The sequence below is a fragment of the Pelophylax lessonae genome (assembly GCF_965119305.1).
Source record: "Pelophylax lessonae genome assembly, chromosome: 8".
In the NCBI taxonomy this organism is placed as follows: domain Eukaryota; kingdom Metazoa; phylum Chordata; class Amphibia; order Anura; family Ranidae; genus Pelophylax; species Pelophylax lessonae.
The window spans coordinates 90,153,333-90,177,203 of NC_138775.1; the positions used below are offsets into that span (position 1 = coordinate 90,153,333).

At 43.7% G+C, this 23,871-nt stretch overlaps 1 protein-coding gene across 1 annotated transcript in view; it reads left to right on the top strand.

Moving 5' to 3' along the window:
* CIMIP4 (ciliary microtubule inner protein 4) overlaps positions 1-23,871 on the top strand; it is a 34,755-nt gene that overhangs the window by 3,591 nt on the left and 7,293 nt on the right. The window contains exons 2-4 of the mRNA XM_082265204.1: positions 17,700-17,947; positions 18,024-18,177; positions 22,436-22,555. Coding sequence (XP_082121330.1) covers positions 17,700-17,947; positions 18,024-18,177; positions 22,436-22,555 — 522 coding nt within the window. The remainder of the gene's footprint in view (positions 1-17,699; positions 17,948-18,023; positions 18,178-22,435; positions 22,556-23,871) is intronic.

The window sequence follows — 23,871 nt, forward strand, 5'->3', positions numbered from 1 at the left end:
CAACAAGAGCTCTGCAAGTCTACAGCATGAAAATTTAGCCACAGTGACCCCTGTGGTGGGATGACTATTGCGCAACATAACTGAACCAGAACTTGCATCAGACCTGTAGAATGTTTGCAAAGAAAGTTGATTTGGAATCATACAATGCGGACTTGTTGCAATTGTGCAACAAACTTGTGAAGCCTGGCAAGTCTAGCAATAGCTTAGTAAATAATTTTCAAACTTGCAGTTCAATTGCTTGCTATCTGGGTGTGTGAGGAGGGACAGGTTAAGAGACCCTGCTGTGTGCTGTAGCCAGCACAGACCTTCAGTACTGTTGCCGCCACTTGCTTTTGACCTTTTGAAGCCACCTGCCAGACCTCCTGCAGATGCTGCCTAGTGAGACTCACTCAGCCTGCATAGTGATCCTCTTCTATGCCTGAGGATACACCACTGTACGAATGTACTAGACTTCAACCTCCCGGTATCAGCCACCTAAGCCATATTGTTCTGCCACTCCTGTGTGTAGCATTTGGCATAGGACCTGCATTATGTCTGAGTAGAGGGGTTACTCTACCGGTTATGGACTATTACTGAACCTGTTACTGAGAGTTACTACACCTGTTACTGATTAATACTGAACCTGTTCCTCAGAGTTACTGCACCTGTTACTGAGTATTACCAAGCCTCCTAGCCCTCATTCACACTGAAAGTGGCTTTGAAATCATGCAAGTTTTTCTGAGTTTATCTTCAGGGGCAACTTCAAAGACATCTGTGCAGCTTCATGCACAGATGTCTATTGAAATCGCCCCCTAAATCAGCAAAAGTAGTGCAGGAACTACTTTTGGAAATCAGTGCAGCGCCGCAAAGTTGGCCTAGCACCGTTTGGGACTCTCCCATTGCCGGCAAAAGGCTGCAATTTGACATGAGATTTGACCTGTCAAATCTCATGTAACATATTATTTTACATGTTTGTTAGTATATATAAAGGAGATCTTACAATCAGATTGTATAGAGCAGAGATATGCAAACTGTGGCTCTCCAGCTGTTGTAAAACTACATGTCCCCATGTTCTTCCTCTGGGTGTCATGCGTGTGGTTGTCAAAGTCTTTCTATGCCTCATGGGACTTGTAGTTCTGCAACAGCAGGAGGGCCACAGTTTGCATATCCCTGGTATAGTGTATGACCAGCTTAAAGTGGAACTAAACCCATCAATTTCATGTTTCAAAAAATGATTACATTCCCAGTATGCCAGGAATGCTAACTGTCACATACACTTGTGCTTTCAACCAAACTGTCAAACCATTTCATGGCTGTTCATAACTGATCCTATGTGCAGCCCTGTTGCAGTTGCAAATCAAACAGAGGCCAAAATGACCTCCTTTGCTATAAAGGATTGGATATTCCACTTTAAAGCAGAGTTTTACCCTATTTTGTGTTTATTAATAAACACATTCTCACCTGTCCCATGGTCCAGCAATGCGGCCAGCGGGAGCCTTGGTTCTCTCCCTCTAATCCTCGCAGCGCCGGCATCTCTAGTGTCGGCACCCGGCTGTGATAGTTTGTCAAATCACGCAGATGTGAATGGGGGCTATCTGAGAGTTACATAGTTACATAGTAGTTGAGGTTGAATAAAGACAATAGTCCATGCAGTTCAACCTGTAACTGCACCTGTTACTGAGTATTACCGGAACCTGTTCCTGAGATTTACTGCACCTGTTACTAAGTAATAATGAACCTGTTACTGAGAGTTACTGCACCTGTTACTAAGTATTATTGAACCTGTTACTGATAGTTACTGCACCTGTTACTGAGTATTACCGGAACCTGTTCCTGAGATTTACTGCACCTGTTACTAAGTAATAATGAACCTGTTACTGAGAGTTACTGCACCTGTTACTAAGTATTATTGAACCTGTTACTGATAGTTACTGCACCTGTTACTGAGTATTACCGGAACCTGTTCCTGAGATTTACTGCACCAGTTACTAAGTAATAATGAACCTGTTACTGAGAGTTACTGCACCTGTTACTAAGTATTATTAAACCTGTTACTGATAGTTACTGAACCTGTTACTGAGTATTACCGGAACCTGTTTCTGAGAGTTACTGCACCTGTTACTAAGTATTAGGGAACCTGCTACTGATAGTTACTGCACCTGTTACAGAGTATTACTGGAGCTGTTCCTGAGATTTACTGCATCTGTTACTAAGTATTACTGAACCTGTTACTTAGTATTAAGCTCCATACACACACGCAGATCGTCGTCATACAAATGTTCGTCTTTTCTCCCCGGGATGTCGGTGTCTGTTGAAAAGTGCAAAGACAGCACAAGGACAGCACAAGAATTTTGTCCGCAGACTTCAGCTGACTGCAGAAGTGATGTCATGTAATGGTTAACTTTCCCTGTGTTTTTTATTTTCTGAGCATGCCCAGTCTTGCAAATCTGCGGTCTGTCGGCTGATTTCTGTACTGACAGGCGAACAATTGTCCGTTCTGGTGTCCGCAGACAAAAATTTTCATGTTTGCAAGAAAGACTCTTGTCCGCGGATTGTGTGCAGACATCTGTCGGAGGCACCATACTAACACGCGTACAATCGGCAGATCTTTCGTCCGCCGACGTTTGTATGACGACGATCTGCGTGTGTGTATGGGGCTTTACTGAACCTGTTGCTGAAACTGCTACTGAGTGCTACTGGGCCTGTTACCATGATAGATATTGCACCAGTGTAAGACAAAGCTGCTAGTGCTCACTTCTGCGCTCTGCTAGTAAAGGGGTATTTTTGGATCTGCAGTCAGCTAAATACAATACTGTGAAACTGCCTTGGACTCAAAGGCCTTTTTCTTTGTGCTGGGTACCATACAGCTATCCCCACCCACAGACAGGGGTTCTACCCCTCCACCATTCCTGCAGACATCTTGTGTTCTGGGATTTGGTCACTGGAAACATACTGACTTAAATGTTATGCCCTGTACACACGTGCAGATTATCTGAAGACTTTTGTCTTCAGATTTACCTTTTCTATGTAGTGCAAGGGCCTGCCGGATTGCATACAAATTGAAAGTGTTTAGGTTTGACCTCATATTATATGGTTTTGGTAAGTCTGCAGACAAAAGTCTTCAGATAATCTGCACGTGTGTACGGGGCATAAGTGCCACTAGTTGCACCATCCAGCTTAATCCAGCAGCAGCAGCTTTCATTCTCTCATAAAGATTTACAGCCAGTCTGCAATGGGACTGAACAATGTCCCTGTGCCTACAGCCTACATGAAACTGCCAGAACCTCATGCAGCAGAGCTAAATGCCAAGCGTGCATGAGGAATTAAAAAACATAATTTCCATGCACACTAATAATGTTCAACAAGCCTGAAAAGGCTGCATGCAATTGAAACTAAAGCCGTAAAAAAATTGAGCTGTTTTTGTGCTGTAGCAGTTCTGGATGCACGGTTTGCCCACGAATGCACGAATGATTTGCATGGCTGCTCCCACTATTCCAAAATGAGATTTGAACCATTATCATTTGCATTTATAAAAAAAAAAAAAGTGACCCCACACACTACAATTGAACAATCCCTGTACAATCTCATTTGCATGTACCAACACTGTGCAATGTGAGAACAAACTTAAAAAATCCAATCAATTTTGACTTAACTGCGCAGGCTCCTATATTACATGTTTGTTAGTAAATATAAAGTAGATTGTACAATCAGATTGTATAGCGTATGACCAGCTTAAAGCGGAACTAAACCCATCAATTTAACGGTTTCAAAAAATGATTACAGGAATGCTAACTGTCACATTTGCTTGTGCTTTCAACCAAACTGTCAAACCATTACATGGCTGTTCATAACTGATCATATGTGCAGCCCTATTGCACATATGATCCAAACCAAACAGAGGCCAAAATGACCTCCTTGGCTGAAAAGGATTTGAGCATTTAGTTTCACTTCAAAGCGGAGTTACACCCTATTTTGTGTTTATTAAAAGTCAGCAGCTACAAAAAGTGTAGCTGCTGACTATTAATAAACACATACAGTACTCACCTGTCCCATGTTCCAGCGATGCGGCTGGCAGTAGCCACGGTTCTCTCCCTTTTCTCTTTCCGAGGTGGCGGCATCTCTAGTGTGGGCACCTGGCTGTAACAGCTTGCGTCTTCAAAGCCGGGAGCGCTGCGCGTCCTGAGTGAACGGGAAATCTTCTGGGACCTGTGACGTGTCGCAGAAGATTTTAGGGAGGGAGGGGGAGAGGAGAACTTCTACTTGATCCACCTAGGCAGTCCGAGCCGAAGTGGGAGCGGGTAGCTGTCAAATCTAGGTACCTGATCCCCCCCCCCCCCCAAAAAAAAAGACATGCCAAATGTGGCATGTCAGGGGGTCAGGAGGCCTAAAGGGAAAGTTCCATTTTTGGGTGGAACTCGGCTTTAAGCCCTGGTTCACATTGATGCTACCTTGAAATCGTGCTACTTCACTTGATTTCAGGTACTACATGGAAGACATCTGTGTGTCTATTGAAGTCGTACCTAAAATCGGCAAAAGTAGTGCAGGAACTACTTTTGCAAATTGGTGCGACACAGCAAAGTCAGCATCGCACCAACTGGATTGGTGCTATTGCTGGCAATAGGCTGCGACTTGTCATGTGATTTGACCTGTCAAATCCCATGACAAATCACTCCAATGTGTACGAGGGCTAAAGTGGAACTTTATTCAGAAAATTATGTCTTGCTAAATTCTTTCAAGCTGGCCTGTTTTGCAGGTATTGCTATGTAAAAGTTTAAATATATTTGTCTATACTGTTGAAAACCCAGTAATACACTGTCTCACCCTGATCTGCACATGCTCAGTTGCTCTCCATTTTTAGGTATGTTTAGGCACTTCTGAGTTTGTAGAGGCCGATCTGCTGACAGCCTTAAAGTGGAGTTAAACCCTCCTATCCTTTACAGCTAAGGAAAGGGCTTCTGTTTGATCTGCAACAGTCATGGTGCCTGCACATGTGACCAGTTATGACACCAGCCATTTGATGGTTTGACAATTTGGTTGAGGCCACAAGCAAATGTGACTGTTAAGCCTAGTAAACACGCAACGAATTTCCGCCGACCGGTCCTCCATCTTTTGTCCAGAGTGGTGTTTTGTTGGTTGGAATGTGCCTAGACTGCACACGAATTTTCCCGCCCGACAAAATTCTACTTGAGAAGTGATGTCATGTGTTGGTTTGCTTTCTTTGTGTTCTTTCTTCTCTGAGCATGCCCAGACTTGCTCATAAGATTTTTCCCTGTCTAAATCTGTTCTGACTGCACGAAAATCAGACGTGTTTTGAAGGAGGACAAAAATTTTATAGCCTGCACACCAGATTTTTTCGGCCGAAAAGTCGGAATCGGTTGTCGGAAGCATCATACTAACATAACAAGCCAAAAATCGGCAGATCGGTCGTCGGACGAAAATTCCCGGCCAAATTTCGACTGGTGTGTAGGGGCCTTTAGTAACCTCGACCTTCCAGGTATGTAAATGTTTCTTGAAACCGTTAAATTTATGGGTTTGGTTTTGCTTTAAGATTTACTGCTCTTCAGGGGCTCTGGGCTTCAACAAAATGGCAGCCTCCAGCAAGAAGAAACAGGAACAATGCTGGAGGCAATTTACAGCACACACTAAGTGCCGGTTCACACTGATGCGGCTGCGGCGATCGCATGTAATGTCGGAGCGCACTGCTCCTTCATTACATGCGATTGGCTGTGCGGTGCGAGTTTAGCCATACACTTTGTATGGCTAAATTCGCACCGCACCCGCAGCAAAGACGCACAGGACCCTTTTTTGCAGCCGCATCAGGATCCGATTGCACAGCGGTTCACACTTGTGCAATCCGATCCTGTGTGAACTGCAAGATTGCACTGCGATATGCGATCAAACTGGGGGTGTCGTTAAGATTACATTGACACCCCCAGCGTATCGCATATGGCAGTGTGAACTGCCAGGGGTGCGTTTGCGATGCGGGAACAGGCTGCAAATTCGCAGCCTTTCCGCATCGCATAAGTGTGAACCGGGGCTAATTTTGGTAGCATAATCATTAAATGTGAAATGTATGTTCCTTGCTAAAGAACATTATTTTTTATCAAGTTGTTATGGGTAAAGTTCTCCTTTCAGGCATACAATCCGTTTCTGTTTTAAAAAGGCAATAATGAGCTCTGCCCTACAGCACAGAAAAGTGTTACTTGTTATGAGGGCCAATTGGATCTTTTTGGCATTCAGTAAAATGTTTTCAGTCCGCTCTTGGCCAGTCTTCTCACCAATGGCTGAGAAAGGCCCGTGTATGAGCAGCCTGCTTTCTTCTGGAGCACACATTTCTCAGAGCAGAAATCAATTGCATTAATGGCAGAAAATGTAATGTACATGTAAAGATTTCTGCAGAGAAATATCAAATATGAATTGAAAGAGTCCCTAAATGAGAAAATTGTACTTTAAAATTGCAATTACTTCATGCAGTTCGGAAAATGAATACCTTTTTTCTTCTAAATCTTTCCATTTACAAAGGCCGGTGCACAGCTGTTTTTAGTGAATGGTGCTTCTGATTTCTTTCCTGAATAGCTTATTCTAAGATGTGCACTTACTTTCTAATGACGGTTACATGTCTCATATAGAGTGCCAATTGATAACTCAATCTTCTGCTACCTCTTACATTACTGTTGTGTGTTTCCAATGCTTAGATGCGTACCTAAATGCTTGTATTCACATTTGGATGTTGATTAGGGGGAAAGGAGCTGCACTGCAGTTACCTAATACTCTGATTAGCTAAATGGCATTTAACCACTTAAATACCGGGCACTTCCACCCCCTTCCTGCCCAGGACAATTTTCAGCTTTCAGCACTGTCACACTTTCAATGACAATTGCGCGGTCATGAATCGCAGAACCCATATGATATTTTTATCATTTGTTTTTGAGACAGATAGAGCTTTCTTTTGCTGGTACTTAATCACCACTTGGTTAAGTTTTTTTTATTTTTTGCTAAACAAACGGAAAGAGACTGAAAATTTTGAAGATAAAAAAATGTTTCTGTTATAAAAGTTTGCAAATAAGTAATTTTTCTTCTTCACTGTTGTGTGCTGAAGAGGCTGCACTGATAGGCGGCACTGATGAGGAGGCACTGATGAGGCTGCACTGATGGACACTGATAGGCAGCAGTAATGGGCACCGATAGGCTGCACTGATGGGCACCGACATGCTGCACTGATTGGCACTGCTAAGCTGCACTGATGGGCAGCAATGGGGTTGCACAAATATTCAGGGTACTGAGGCACTATTTTGTATGTAATTCTTAAGAATGAGCAGCCCAAACCAACTATTTACATATGATTTTTTTTTTACTGTGCGTTCTTCTTTCTAACATCTTGGGTATGATAAAGTTTGAAACACAAAATCATAAATTATAATATAATAAAAAACTATAAATAAGTTAAAGTATGTATGTATGTATACATACATATATATATATATATATATATATATATATATATATATATATATATATATATATATATATATATATATATATACTCTATATATATATACATATACATATATATATATATATATATACATATATATATACGTACGGGGCACAGAGAGGATCGGGAGGAAGATCCGCCGCTAGACACCGCCGGAATACATCGCTGGATCCCAGTGATCCCGGTGACAAGGTAAGTAACCCACTTTCAGGATCCAGCGATGCTGTAGTGTGGCTCGGGGTTATCGCTTTTGGCTCTGAAATTTAACCCCGAGCCACGCTCGGGAATACCGCTAAGAAGGTTAACAGCTCTCCTTTCCTCACACAGACACACCATAGGAGGAAAAGGACTGCCAGTAACCGGAAAGTCTGTTTACATGTGATCAGCTGTTATTGGACACAGCTGATCAGATGGTAAAGGGCCGATGTGATTGGCCCTTTACCGCAATCTATGCACCACTGTTGTGTCTACCTACTGGGACAGTCATAAAAGCCTGTGTGTCACTGGCTGGGGTTTCCTCCACTGTCCAACAGGCTCTCCTATTGGACACAGTGGGGACACTCCCTCAGACCAGATGAATCACACATGGACACATGCAACAGGCCTAACTTCTGATCAGGCTCCCCTGTAAAGCAGGCAGAGCAAACTATTCTTTTTCCTAGCACCTACCTAGGAGGGTGCTGCATCACATTTTTTTTTCTTGGGTTAAGGTATAATTTAACGATTTTCTCTGCCAACAACATAAGGAGCACAGCAGTAACTAACAAGCTCAGTAAGCTTAAAGACTGATGCCCCGTACACACGTGCAGATTGTCGGCCGAAAAGAATCAGCCGACGACCGATCGGCCGATTGTAGGCTTGTTAGTATGATGCTTCCGACAGCCGACAGCGCACTTTCGGCCGAAAAGAATCTGTCGTGCAAGCATTAAAATTTTTGTATGCCGACACCAGAGCGGCCGATTGTTCACCAGTCAATACAGAATTCGGCCGACAGACAGCAGATTTGCAAGACTGGGCATGCTCAGAAAAGAAAAAACACAGGGAAAGTTAACCATCACATGACATCACTTCTGCAGTCGGCTGTAGTCGGCGGACAAAATTCTTGTGCAGTCTTTTGCACTTTTCAACAGACACCGACAGCCCGGGGACAAAAGACGGCCGATCGTTCGGCCGAAGATCTGCACGTGTGTACGAGGCATTATGCACACGGAGCATTTGAAAAAACAAGCTGCAGAGCCAGTTCTGATGCCAGGAAAAAGCAGCTGGAAAAACGTCCTTTTAGGAGCATCTTGTATTGGAGTTATTGCATGTTTTAGCCACGTTTAGCAGCGTTAGTGTTTAGCAGCCTTTCTCTGCCCTCTTATATTTTCCAATCTCAAATCCAACTACTACAGCTTAAAAAAGTCTGATGTGGTCTAACGCTGTATGCAGCTTTCGCAGCCTTTAGCAGCATCAGGCATTTTTGCTGTTTAACACTGCTGCTCCAGAATGCGCTGGCCCTGGGTTTTTTTTACAGATTAAAAACGCCTATGCCACCTACAGCTCCTAAAAGCCTGTGCATGCATGAGGCCATAGAATAACATGGGGGGGGGGCGTCTTTAGGCTCTGTTCACATGTGAGCGTATGGATCACGGGCAGAACCGCTGCGGTTCCGCCCGCGATCGGGAGATTTATTGCAAATCGCGGGACGCCTAGCGTTGCCCGTTGATTTGCAATAGCCCCCCAAACGCCGAGCGATGTTGCCGCGATTTCCGCCTGCCGAATCGCGGCAACATCGCGCAAACAAAATCGCGGGACGCAATACGCTCCAAAGAAGCTTCAACAGCGGCAACAGCGCTCGGCGTTTGGGGGGCTATTGCAAATCAACGGGCAACGCTAGGCATCCCGCGATTTGCAATAATCTCCGGATTGCGGGCGGAACCGCGGCGGTTCTGCCAGCGATCCAAACGCTGACATGTGAATGCAGCCTTAAGCTGCAAAAAAAAAAAAAAAACACCTGACGCTCCTAAAAGCAGTTGTAAAAATGCCCTGTGTGCATCAGACCTTAAGGCCCTTTTCACACAGGCGGACCGTTCAGATCTGCCTGTCCGTTTTATTGGCGGATCTGAACGGATGCCTCATGTATCTCTATGGGGCATCGGATGTCAGCGGAGACATGTCCACTGACATCCAATCCGATCCGTCAAATCTGGACGGATAGAAACCCTATTTTCCATCCGTCCAGCGGGTGGGATAGGATGAGAACGGACAGACGGTCTGTTCCCATCCGATTCCCCCATAGAGAACAGCGGGACCTGACAGCTGTGTCTCCGCACACAGCACGGAGACAGAGCAGCCATCCGCCTGCTCAGTGGGGGATCGGCAGATCGATCCCCCGCTGAGAAAAACGGAGTCCGCCTGACGGACTCCCTGTGTGAAAAGGGTCTTAGGGAGCTGAATTCTCTCGTGCTATAAGTTCATAGTTGTTTCAGCAACCATGAACATACAGTACCCTGTATAGATACAATTAATTATACCCGCGCTAGTGGTGCTAGAGGAATGTGCTAAAAAGTAAAAAATATGAAAAAAAAATTTAATATACAAAATAAAATAAAAATAAAAAAATGTATTAAAAATTGCAGCTGCTGTTCACCAGGCCAAAATTACCGGATATACTGTAAGCATGTAATGGAGAGAAGACAGCGCTTGCAAAAATACATAATAAATACCATATATAAACTAAGTAAAGTGCACAGTGCTTCAAATTAAACGTGAAGTCCTTTTTCAGTGAACAAAAGTGCACGAGTGCTTAATAATTAATCAAATTGACATATACAAACAAAGTCCAAAATTAGTGCAACTGAATAATCCAAAATATTAAAGTGCTGGAGTGCTGGTGCTGCTGAAGTGCTAAAATACTGGAGTGCAAAAAACGTGCAGAGTGCCTAGGATCCCTCTAAGAGCCGCACTTACCAGATATGGTGGACCCCTGATAAGGGTCAAACCAGTTTGAAATTGCAACGATCACACCGGACCACAGACCACTCCAAGAACTGTCTTTTCCTCTTCATATAATTCGAGTCAGACCCGGACACTAAATGACTCAAGGAGTGGACCACATAGTGAAGCCAGTATGTGCAAAGGTTTTTAATACAGTATAAATCTACTTACAGCAAATATGTGATTAAGTCGCATATGCAGGAAAGAAACAGGCTGGACGCCGTATTCACAATGACTTCCGGGAACACTCGCGCATGCGTTCCACGTGACCAGGAAGTGACATCAGCTGGCTCTGCCGCACCGGAAATACATTGACGCGTTTCGCCCTCCCACTTGGGCGTTTTCAAAGACAATGTCTCTTTTCTGTTTCAGGGACGAATCAGGCCCAAATTTTTGGCTGAATTCAGACCTGAAACGGACCAGAAGATGCACAGGACTCCGTGCAATTCTTTCCGTAACCATCCTGGAGCTGTGTGAACCGGCTCCACTGAGAGCTGGTCACAGTCTCCTGACATGGGAATTGGATGTGGAGAAATTCACATCCAATTCACACTAGTGTGAACCCAGCCTAACACTACAAATTGGGACATTGACAGACTTTTTCAACACTGTATGTCCCAAAGACAAGGCCCTACAAATGGATTCTAATAGGAAGGTTTTGGAGATGATCAGCTGGAATAACAGATGCCCTTTAAAGTAAACCCGTAGGGAAAAGAAATCAAATAAGTATGATACCATATAGCACCATCATGTAAAACGGGATTACATTCTGCAGAGTGTATGATAAGTGTATGTAAACCCTCACCTTGTAAAACAACCAATTTAGTTAAAAATAGAAATGAAAGGCAAAAAAATGTTTGTATAGATAGAAAAAAATATTATAAATACCCTTTTTTCCCTTTTTTATAATTGATTCACATACACATTCCCTCTGTTCTCAGCTGCATAAGAGCTGGGGGAGGAGAAGCAGCAGAGCATTTAACTTCCCAGTGAATGGCTGTGCAGTTTGGGCATGTCAGGACAAGTCTTATCATTGGAGGAGAGTACACTGACTTCCCAGCTATGATGGTACTCACCGTCACTGGGAGTGAAAGACAGGTTCTTAATGGACACTGAGGAAATGGATTGGATTACTTCAAATGGGACAGTAATATTTATTAACCATATATGTCAAGAAACATATAAAGACTGCTTCACACAATCAGGCTCATAGCAGATGCTAATATCATCAGCTCACCCACCTATCTTTCACGCATTATTGAATATGCTGATTTACTCACCCGTTATCTACAATGGGTTCTGTGTTTACACTTATGATAATGTGTTTTGTTTTTCATGGGCTCGAGGACAGCAGCCAACTAGTTAATTGGCTCAGATTGATTGAATCATTGTCACCTGTTAGTTGCTGAGTGGAAATATACTGTTTGTGTTGGTTGTTCCTTAGATTTGTTAATTATATTTCTGTATACAATTTCATCTGCATAGCATAATGTAATCAGGCACGTGACCTGGTGGGGTAATTTGATCAGGAGGGGGATGTCCTCATGTGTGTATAAATTGTGTGAGGCTGTTCAATAAAGGAGAAGGTTCCAGAATTTGTAAAAGCTAAGTTGTTGGCTAGTTTTGTATGGGGGCGGCTAGAATATCTGATGTCTACAGTCTTTTCAAGACTGGAGGAAGCAGTACACTGACGGAAACCCTTAAACACAGGGTGGGTCACAGTTCCATTACACCAGCATAGCTAAAGAACTGTCCACGCTGTGGTATCCTGCTTAGTGTGGTCAGTTTTTAATAGGAGAGCAGAGAGACTTGCAGGAACACCAGGGATTTCACATAAAGGAAGCAATACAAATGCCTAGTTTCCAGTGAGCGTAACGGTTCAGGTCAGTACAGTTTGAAAGGGTTAGAATGGTCCGGCCTTTTCAGGTGAGCGTTTCCACTGCAAGTCAGACCACCAGGGGCCATGCAGGGTTCACACCAAACGTGGTGTTTATTTTGTGCTTTCGTTTTACGTGAGCATTGACGTTTTCCTGTCCACCAATCAGTGGAATGTATCGTGTGACGCCAGTAGCTCCGCCCTAACCATACCGTACCATTTCCTATGGCCCTACATCTGAAGGAGGACCAGGAATGGTGCGGTTTGGTTTGTCTGTATGGGCCACTTTCATAATGGAAACACTCAAAATAGCGCACCGTACCGAACTGACCCGAACCGATCCGCTCAGTGGAAACGAGGCAAAAGAGAACAGGATACTTTGTGCTACAAGTACATGGTACCGCAGGCACATATCAGGAATATGAAGTGCTGGGGTAACAAATGCTTTAACTCCTTGGGGCCCATATCACATGTTTTTTCTCAGTTCAGGGCATTACAAGATCCATCCCCAGAACAATGGTCTCTCCTTCCCACAAATGTCTTTGGGGAGGCTCCACACCAAGAGCCTAACAGCAGCTTTGTGGGAATCTTGCTTGGGCTCCCCAATTTCAATTAATTGAGACTGAGACAGTGGCGGAACTATCAGTTTGCAGCAGTCACACTTGCGACTGGGCCCTGGTGTTCCACCACTGTAAGGGGGCCCCAAGACAGCAGGAAAGACTTTCTGTCCAGCGTCTGAAGTAGCGGCTGCAAGGAGGGTGAGCTCCAACACTGCTGGTACTCACTTGGCTCCAGTGACTTGCTGGCAGCTTGTGCGGGGTGTTTCAGATCCCAAACGCTGTGATTACTTTGTAGGGCAGCTGCACCTCTCCCTTTCTCCCCCTCCTGCCTCACATTGCATACACGGACTGAAGCCCCTCACCCTCCTTGGCTCGGATGTCTTCCTATACACAGACAGGAGGAAGAGGAGAATAGACACAGCATCAACGGGACTTTCTGATCTGAGGTTTGTTTTGAATCTGAAATGTAGAGCATGACACTTGCAGGGGATTTGGGGGGATAAGAGGATGTTGTATATGCTAGGGGGCACTTTGGGAGGGGATTTGTGTTCTCCCTTCAAAGTGCCCCCTAGCACATACAACATCCTCTTATCCCCCCAAATCACTGCGAGCATCCTTTTTTGACAACTTTTCCCTCTTCTTCAGAGAGATGCTGGCTGCTATTGAGGAGACAATTGTGGTGTCTGGGATCCCAGGCACCTCACTAGAGATTCAGGGCGTTTACCCCAGGTGCCCACACTAGTGCCCCCCCCAGTCAGGCAAGTTATTGGAGCCGAGAGCTGGAACTTTTTCGACACTAGGCTCCAGGACCTCATACCATGAATCACAAAGGAACGCGCTGTGTGTTCCTGTGTGATTCACATGCCTTCCCAGTGCTGTGCGATTTCCGCCCTTTGATTTGAATGGGCTGAAATTGTGCCCATCTTCATTAAGAGCTGTGCATGCTCTACTTTACAAAACGCACAGCAACTGGATCGCATGATACTTCTGATCATACAATATGGTGCAGGCAAAGACTGCATTTGCGACCTGCAATTGGGGAGTCATTAAGTTGACACACCAGCTGCAGATCACAACAGCAGTGCATTCTGAATACGGTGTGGAAAACACACACAAGATGCAGGTTTCCCTCACAGCATTCTGGAATGAACAGATCCTTAGTCTGGATAGCCAGGATTTAATTTGTATCTCAGGAAGGTCCCACCAAACTAGGACAGTTGGGAAGTATGGATTTGTATTAGAAGAGTAAAGGATGTTTTTTTTTTTTTTGGGGGGGGGGGTGTTTGTATTGGAATGGGGTATATGGGTAGTAGGGTTTGTGACAGAACTGGGGAAAGTACTTATGGGGGAGGGGGTTTTGCTGGAGGGGAGGACCTGAGGGAGAAGAAATGGGGAGAGGATTTTTGTTGAGGTCCCAGCATGGCTGTTGACAGTGTGTGTGTGTGTGTGTGTGGGGGGGGGGGGGGGTTGCATTGTGGAGAAGAGAGGGGTGGTGGGGCACCAAAATGCACCTTAACCTGTGTAGTAGACAAAAATCCCTGCACCAGCCTTGCTGGTATTGATATCCACCGCCTGACTTGGTCTCCCCACTGCTGCTAGCCCAATGCTGCCAGTCTGTTCATCCATCAGTGTCCCCAGCATGAGCAACTTGCTGTCAGAGCTCTCCTCCTGCACCACTGCAGCTCATATTCCTGAGGTTGGCAATGGCTATGCTGGTTCTCCTGTCATGGGTGATGATAGTTGTACTCTCTTGTAGTATATTCTCGTGGGTGATTGTGTAGGCAGGGGGCCCCAGTGCACTGCATTGCCCAGGGGCCTATAAGGCTCTTAAGATGGCACTGGGGTGATCCGCTCATCAGGGTCCGCTCACTGAGCTAATCAGTACCATCCTGTTTAAAAGCCTTTCGGAAGCTGGGAGTGCAGATCTTATATGTCAGTAAAATCTATAACATCTATAGCAGTACCTAAATACAGGTGGAACACAGTGGCGAAACTACCAGGGCCACAAAGGTTGCACTTGTGACTGGACCCTGGCATTCTACCAACGTGGGGGAGCCACTATTTTATCTGAGTTGGCCAAAGTTTTATCCTTTGTTGAGTCCTGGTGATGGAAAATGGTGCCCCCAAAACGTGTTGGCTGTGTTTATATGACTTTTTTTTACCAGCAATCAAAATTATCTTGTGCTCTTTATCCAGTTGTGGTCTGGTGATCCCTTCTGTATTTCTTTAGTTGGATCTGCTGTTGGATGCCCATCAGAGGAGGCCTTGCTGTGTGGGATTGAGCTTGTTTGAAGTTTTCCTTCATCTGACTAGACTTGCGAGTCTAAAAGTTCCCAGTGCCTTATTTGACTTGCAAAGGACTGAACAAGCTTCACCTTCCCAAACGTTGCAGTACTCATACCTGGCAACTGGCTAATCAATAAAATTTACCTAGAGGCTTTCTTTAAAGTGGTAGTAAAGTCTTTTTATTGCTTATGTTTATTTACTGTATACCTACAGGTAAGCCTATAATAAGACTTACCTGTAGGTACAGTAAATATCTCCTAAATGTGCACAGTTTAGGAGATAATCACTTTAGTAGCAGCCGGTAACATCACCAGGGCATGCGGACAGTGCCACGACCATGACTCCTGTGCGCATACGCGGCAGGGAAATTATCACAGTACGGGTATTCAAACAGCCAGAGCCTGCAAACCCAGAAGGAAGACCAGGTAAAGATGGAAGCCCTGTCAGTAGTGACAGCTCACCGGTGGAGGGATTTGTTATAAGTGTTTCATAATGTGCTAGTATATGATGCATGTATACATTTATACATTTAACTTGCAGGGGGGAAGATTATTTTTTTTCTTTGTTTTTTTGCTGTTTACTACTGCTTTAAATAGCAACGCCAGTAAAAAGATGGTGTTGGAACCCTGCCTCAAACAGGAGTGTTCCTATTTTTAATTTAGTAACCCAGCTAGGCTGTGGTCATTGTAAGCTCTAAATTGCTATTGTTTCTGTATTCGTTGGTTTCAAAAAATTGTTTGCTTTTGTCTGATGCTGGAGAGTATAATCAATAGATATAGCAAGAAGAAACAACGTTGTTGAGTTGAGAGTATTTATTTCTGTGTGGCAAGTCACTTGTGCACAAATAAGGTCCCTAAAGACATGGATGAGCAAGTTTGGGGTGGAGGAACTTGACTGACCTCAAACCAATAGAACACCTTTGGGATGAATTAGAGTGGAGACTGCAAGCCAGGCCTTCTCATCCACATCAATGCCTGACCTCACAAATGGGCTTCTGGGGAATGGTCAAACATTTCCACGGATACACTCCTAAACCTTGTGGACAGCTTTCCCAGAAGAGTTGAAGCTGTTATACTGTAGCTGCAAAGGGTGAACCAACTCAATATTGAACCCTACCGACTAAGACTGGGATGCCATTAAAGTTCATGTGTGTGTAAAGGCAGGCATCCCAATACGTGTGTTATGGTCTGGGGCTGCATGGCTGCTGCCGGCACTGGGGAGCTACAGTTCATTAGGGAACCATGAATGCCAACATGTACTGCGACATACTGAAGCAGAGCATGGTCCCCTTCCTTCGGAGACTGTGCCGCAGGGCAGTACTTCACCATGATAATGAACCCAAACTCAGCTCCAAGATGACCACTGCCTTTCTAAATAAGCTGAGGGTAAAGGTGATGCACTGGCCAAGCATGTCTCCAGGCCTAAACCCTATTGAGCATCTGTGGGGTACCCTCAAACGGAAGGGGAGGAGTGCAAGGTCCTTAACATCCACCAGCTCTGTGATGTCGTCTTGGAGGAGTGGAAGAGGACTCCAGTGGCAATCTGTGAAGCTCTGGTGAACTCCATGCCCAAGAGGGTTAAGGCAGTGCTGGAAAATAATGGTGACCACACAAAATATTGACACTTTGGGCCCAATTTGGGAATTTTTACTAGGGGTTTACTCACTTTTGTTGCCAGCGGTTTAGACATTAATGGCTGTGTGTTGAGTTATTTTGAGGGAACAGCAAATTTACACTGTTATACAAGCTGCACACTCACTACTTTACATTGTAGCAAAGTGTAATTTCCTCAGTGTTGTCACATAAAAAATATTTACAAAAATGTGAAGGGTGTACTCACTTTTGTGAGATACTGTATATCTATTGACACAATAATGATTACACGACTACAAAGTGCATCTAATGATATACATAGCAGGCACTAGGCAGGTGAAAAAAGTTTATACTTATACAAATAAAGTATGGGAATACATATTTTGCATTCACATAATTTTAATGAATGAATATAAATAAATGTATGGGAATGCAAAATATATACTTTTAATGTATTTTGAATGGGCTGCGTTAACTCAATGCTGGGCACTTACTGGTGGGAATGGAAGATTTTGGAAAAAACTTCCAGGCCCTGGTCTCTATATATTTGTCTGGAAAAAAAAACTAGCTAAGTGCTTTTGGGTTTCAACAACCCCTCTCTGGTTTTTGAAGGAAGAAAATTGCACAGTGCAGGAATGTGGCAAATGGACGCAGCCTTACCATCAACTTTGGGGAAAGCTGTTGACTCTAAGTGTAGTTATATCACACTAATAATAAATATACAGTAATTGGAATTTTGAACACAATTACTACAATGGCTGTACTTGGATTGAATAATTGTTTTAAAGTAACGTTTAACAATTTCCGGTACGTGTACTTTCTCATCAAAGCTAATCATTTTGCATAAAGTTTGTTTTCATTAATTTTGTTTCAAATACATTGAGAAGATCTGTGGTTGAAGTTCTAATGTGTTATACATATTCACGTTACAGGACCACTGGCTTGTTACTCTGCTCCACCTGATAATAGAGAGAAATGGAAGGCAACCATTATAGAGAAGAAAACAGGTCAAAGCTACAGGTACAGTAAGCATAATGATGTTCGAGCCTTAAGTAGCAGAAATAATATATCTCCAGAAGCTGTGGACATTTGCCAACCAGACATCAGGAACCTTATCCCAGCTAATATCAGACACAAGTATGGAAGCTCTTTGGTTGACCAACTAATTTCTCCGATACAGGTAAGAGTAATAATTAGTCAAAAATTGCCATTTTCAACATTTTAGTTTATGAAGATTTTTGATCTGTCGTATGTAGGTGAGAAAGAGCCTGGCAGATGTGGAGCAGAGAACAAGGAACATGCCTAGAGTCACTCCAACACATGTCACGCTGAAACCCTGGCTTATGGAGGAATATCCACATAGGCTATATTATGAGCTAAGTCACTGCCTCCGCAGTAATGTCTTTCCAGGTGATGGTCTATCTTGTCTTAGATTTGCTTTGTTTACACATTATATTTCTTCTGTACTAAGAATATACTGTACCATAAGCAAACATATACAGTATGCCACAACAGGAGTCTGAAATGATGACAGCTTCTCCTACATGTCCAGCCCAAGGGCCCCTAGTAGTGATACCAGTTGGCACAAGGGCACTAGAGTAGCTCAAATGTCTGTAGTGCATATCTGGACTTATTGGAATAAGGAACTGTTGGTGCATATGGCAGCAGAATTCCAGATTGCAGGCAAGTGCAGTGTTGAGGAACAAGAAAGGTCAGAATGGCAGACAGCAGAGATCATAGTCTGAAGGCAAATACATAATTTGAAGGTCCACAACAGGCAAGCATGGGTCCAGATGGGGTCAGCTTTTCCCCAGGGCTCATGACCCTCTTCTAATGTGTTATTAGGTTTACTTCCTTTTTGGTCTTTCCTCACAATTTAAAGTTCACACTGTAAAATTAGACTACTGTATATAAAATTAAAAATATATCCAAAATATGCCGAAAACTGTGTACACAGGGAGAAGCCATCTACACAATGGTGATTAATAGATTTCACAGTTTATTCTATGATCAAGAAGTATCTTCATGCCTAGCAAGGTCACCGGTGACTGTATGCCTGGAAAGCCAAGAAGCTTTCTGTACATTCCCGCGAGAAAGCAGCTGGAGCCAAAAAATATTTTTTGACGGAGAATCCAGAGTTAATAAAAATATAAAAAAAAGCATAAACTAAAGCATAACTCTGAGTGAAAAAGAAATAGCCGCACATCCAGGGATTCCAATAAGTTTCAAATACCTTTAATTCCAAAATGTTGCAAGTGATGACACCAAAGACACCAACATGAAGTCTCGTAGACGCGTTTCACACATACATCTTGTGCTTAATCATTACTCTGAGTGAAGCCCATTTACTCAGCAAGTTCAGCATTATCATGGAAAAGCACTTCCCACCTCAGAAGACAAACCTAACTCATCTCAAGTACATTATTACTTAGCTGATTTCTAGACTACAGGTTGCTGTGGGTTATCCATGTTGCCACCTCACATCCCCCATTCCACCTCTTTTCTTTATTGGTTCACCTTTGACCATCATCTTTTGTTGGTAAGATTAAATTGAGGCTCACATACTGCATCTTCTAGGAATGTGAAATCAAGGCATTGTGCTTTACAGGCCATGCCCCATATATAAAATCCCTATCTGTCTTTATACTGCATCCACCAAGGGGATTGAGGTGTAATGCTTCTCAGCTGGTCCTTTCCAGTTTGTACCATCGTTACAACTTAGTTATTTGAGTTTTGAGACAACAGACCAGTCATGGATGAGGGTGGGTTGGGGGAGGTTGGGCTGTCTCCCTCTCACCTGTTCCCCCATCCATTCATTAGCAGCCATGGGCTTCCAGTGTGGAGACACTAAATTAGGAGTGTTAGGACTGCAGATTTAACAGGGTGCCGTGAAGTGGCTCTGCAGCTTTCACATGCGTTTGCAAATGTGTGTCAACTAAACCCCTGTTCTTTGTATCAAGAGACAGGTCTACTTGGTTGGTGACAGACTGGAGGGTGAGTACATCAGACTGGGGGCTGGCTGACTTTCATGCACCTCTTATAATCCTTCAACCTCATTTTTTTTCTTGTTATAGGGATGGAGACGCCGGGCACTACCTGCTGGGGTCTCACTCAAAGTCCCACCTAGCCTATTATGTTTAATCAAGCCCTACCTTGCTTCAATATCAGATATTTATTTATTCAAAAGGGGGACAGGGCAAGCTAAAGTGTTTATACTAGCTGTTATCCTAATAGCATTAATTTCTTGCTTTGTAGGTAGTGTCAGATTGCTCAAAAATACCCACAAGAGCACCTAGCTTGTACATAGAGCACACCAGACTCCATGCATTCAAGGGTGGTCTCTTGCTAGAAATGGGACCTACATGCTGCTGGGGAACCACAGGAAAGAAAACTGTTCACTCAAACCTTTCCAGCAGACCACACTGAACTGTCACTCACTATAACCAATTACCTTTTTGCCCTCTCACTCTTCCCTCAAACCCATGATCAACCAGTAGTTGCATGCCACAGTCTCCTCCCAGATATATCCACCAATCAGAATGTTTCTAGAACCATCTAGAACAGGCATGTCCAACCTGTGGCCCGGGGGCTGCATGCGGCCCGGAAACCGCAAGCAATGCGACCCACTGCCCCCTGACTTTTTTTTTTTTTGCTGGGGAGGAAAGAAGTCTAGTTGCGGGCATGGCCCCAGCGGCTTCCAACTAACTGTAGGCAGAGGCTGCCAAATAGGATCATCCACTAATTGTGTTAAATTAGTGCTGGGGGGGCGTAGAAGCACGGGAAGGGCGCAGTGGCATTTTTTTACTTATATACCTAAACTAAAGTATAGAGAATTTCTCTACACTCAATGTGGCCCAGAGAAGCCAAAAGGTTGGACACCCATGATCTAGAAAGTTAACCCCTGGCTCTCCTAGTACCCCGGTAATATTGGACTGTGTCACTCCCTGCCTTGCCTTTTTCTCTCTGATCCAGCCTTAAAAAATCTCAACCAGAGTAGCTCATTAAACTACACCTCCAAACTCCTTTACATAGTTTCAAGCAAATGCATCCTTTTTGGTTCCCCAGAAATGGTTTAGTTGCTTTTGACATAATCCTGGTTCCTGTATTATCTTTAAGGTGTCATCAGAGGATGGAGTCTAGAAACAAGAAGAGCTGTTTAGCACAGGCAGTGAAGTGGTTCAAAATGTTGGCCTCGGCAAAGGAGCACCTGCAAAATGCTTGCTGTTAGTGCAATATCATTCAAATGGACTGGATACTAATAAATAGCTACAATCCAGTACACTATGTTCATACTATTAAATGCAATAATTTTTTAGTATAGTCTGCTCCAAATATTGATTTGATGAAATATACTCCTGGATGTTTGACTTCTTATGTTATTAGAGTATAGTGAGATCTCTAGTGTGGATATAAGGGGAAAAGGCCATCCTAGGTTGTCTGTTTTTTAAAGAATTGTCAATGTCAATACAAAATGTCATATTCCTGGTATGTGCCTGCTGTACCATGTACTTGTGTGAAAATGTATCTCCTTCTCTATTCCTATGTGTAAAATACCTGGTGTTCCTGCCATTTCTCTTCTTTCCTATTAAAAATGACCACAATTCACGCACATGCACATTCACACACACATTCACTGGGAATATCACTGTGCTGCTGTCTCTCTTCCCCCAGCTCTCTAAGATCCTTATGCAGCTAAGAACAGAGGGTATGTTATCACTTATTGAAAAAAAGGGGGTGGGGGGGTATTTATAATGTTTTTTAAATGTATACACACATGTTTTGCCTACAAGGCGAGGCATTACATATACTTTAATTGGTGGGAAAAGTGTGCATATAGTATTGGTGTTTATATTTTGATAACATTTTAATAAAAGTAACTTTATAAGGAAATATGTTATAGTGGTCCCTAGCTATCACCTAATTGTTTTCTATACAATTCGTAAACAATTACTTGGTACAGGGACCTGCCCTAAGTGGGAATGGGATTCCCTTATTTAAAAAATGTAGGGGTTTCTTGTTCCACATATTTTATTATTGATACAGTATATCATTCCCAGCTGACCTGTCTCACTGTGTTTATAGGATAGAGCTGCCTCTAGGTCTAGGTCCGAAAGATTGCCATGAAAAACACAGAGCTAAGAAAATATGTTTAGATAAAAGAAGAATGATGTGGTACTCAGTTTGTTACCTTAGGCAATTAAACTAATATAGCTGTGACTATTTTTCTGTTTTCTTTATTGTGTGACATGTCTAAGAGCCCATTCACACTAGCACGACTTGTGAGGCGACTTGTGTTGCCTCAGGTCGCTTGACATAACAAAAGCAATGTTAATCAATCAGTGCCGTCTTAATTGGCACTACTGAAGTCGCTCTGACTTCAGAAAAGGGTCCTGTACTACTTTGAGGCGACCTGTGATCCGACTGTCCCATATACTTCAATGGGAGTCGCCTCCTTATCATAATTGAAGCGACTTGTTATCAGACTTTCCAGGAAGAAGAAAGAGATTAGCCAGGCATTCCCCACAGACAAAGTCGCCTGTCTCTTCAAAGTAGTGCACAAGTCTCTTCCAAGTCTCTTCCAAGTCTCTAAACAAGTCTCTTCAAGTCACGGGGCGACTTTCTGGTCGTGGTAGTGTGAACCGGCTCTTACAGATATTTTTTCCTTCAGGGATGCCCATAAAACAACAAAGCCTGGTGCAGGACTCGTACACTGCAGAAGTAAATGAAAGAGGCAGACGAGATAAAGGCAACAACCAACACTGGTACGGAAGGAAGACTGATGACTTAGGTATTTATTGATTATTGCCATTATAGAGCCACAAGATTTCCTATAGCCTTAGCACTTTTTGTATTTGGTTAGTAGTGTTTTTTCCTGAAAAATCCATTGGAAGCATACAGTGTAAACCACATGTGTCAAACACAGGGCATGCAGGCCGAATCCGGCCCTCTAGGTCAATTCATATGGCCATCACACCTCTCCTGAAGCTGCAGTACTCTCCTCATCTCCACCACCCCCTGTCTCAGCAGTCAGCAGCAGAGAGGAGGACAGAACTACTCCTTCAGATTCTGCGCCTCTCTGTGCAGCTGCAGCACCCCCTTGTCTCCACCTCCCCTGGTCTCAGCATGCAGAAGAAGGAAGGGTGGAGACCCTTGGCATCTGATGTAAGAGGGGGGGGGGAATCTTGGCATCTGATGTAAGAGGGGGTGGTGCTCTGGACATCTAGTCTTACAGATACAACCGGCCCTTTGAGGGAGACCAGAATGCTGATATGGCCCATGATGAAATCAAGTTTGAAACCCTTGGTCTAAACTATTACTGATAAGTCCTAGCAAGTACAGCTTAGCTTGACATACTGTTTAGGGCAACTCCCACTTTTGCACCTAAAAACCTAAGGTGAAATATAAGTGTAGCACTACCCCCAAAAGAGCCGCTGAATTTCGGGCCTTTTCCCCCACACAGCGCCTACAGCCAGGCAACAGGAATTTTACCACACTCTCCAAATGGCTCAGGAAAACAGTCTAGGGATTTTAGTTTAGGTTGTTTATTCTGAGAATGATGAACTTGGATATGGGATGGGGTACATGAGATATCCAGAACTTGAAGAACTGTAAACTCCGAACAGCAAATGAGGACCTTCTAATGTCTCTGGATACTCTAATCCAAACTGTAAAACTGAGCTGCAACAGTGGTAGTGATAGTGCAGCAATAGCAAAGCAACACATTTCAAAACAAAAGTACATTGAATAGAGCAACTGGCTGCTCCAGACCCAAAGAATAGACATGATGGGGTGCTCCTGGCTGACTTGCTCTGCACCTAAGCTTCCCCCTGGTGAGGTATTGTACTTCACTGTCCTCTTTTTTCTTTGGGTGTATGGCTGGCTGGTATTCATTAATTTCCTTTTTGAAGGATTCCCCGAATCCAGAGTGACTGCAGTCCTGGCCTTTCTTCTGAATGCTGTACTGATTTTGTTTGGGGTCCACAGCTAAACCTAGCTGTGACTAAGACTGGGTGATGTCCTGAGATTTCCTCTTTTTCTCTCTCTCTCTTCTTGCTCTTACTCCATCTCTTCTTGCCCTACGGAGCGGAACCACCCAGCACAGGG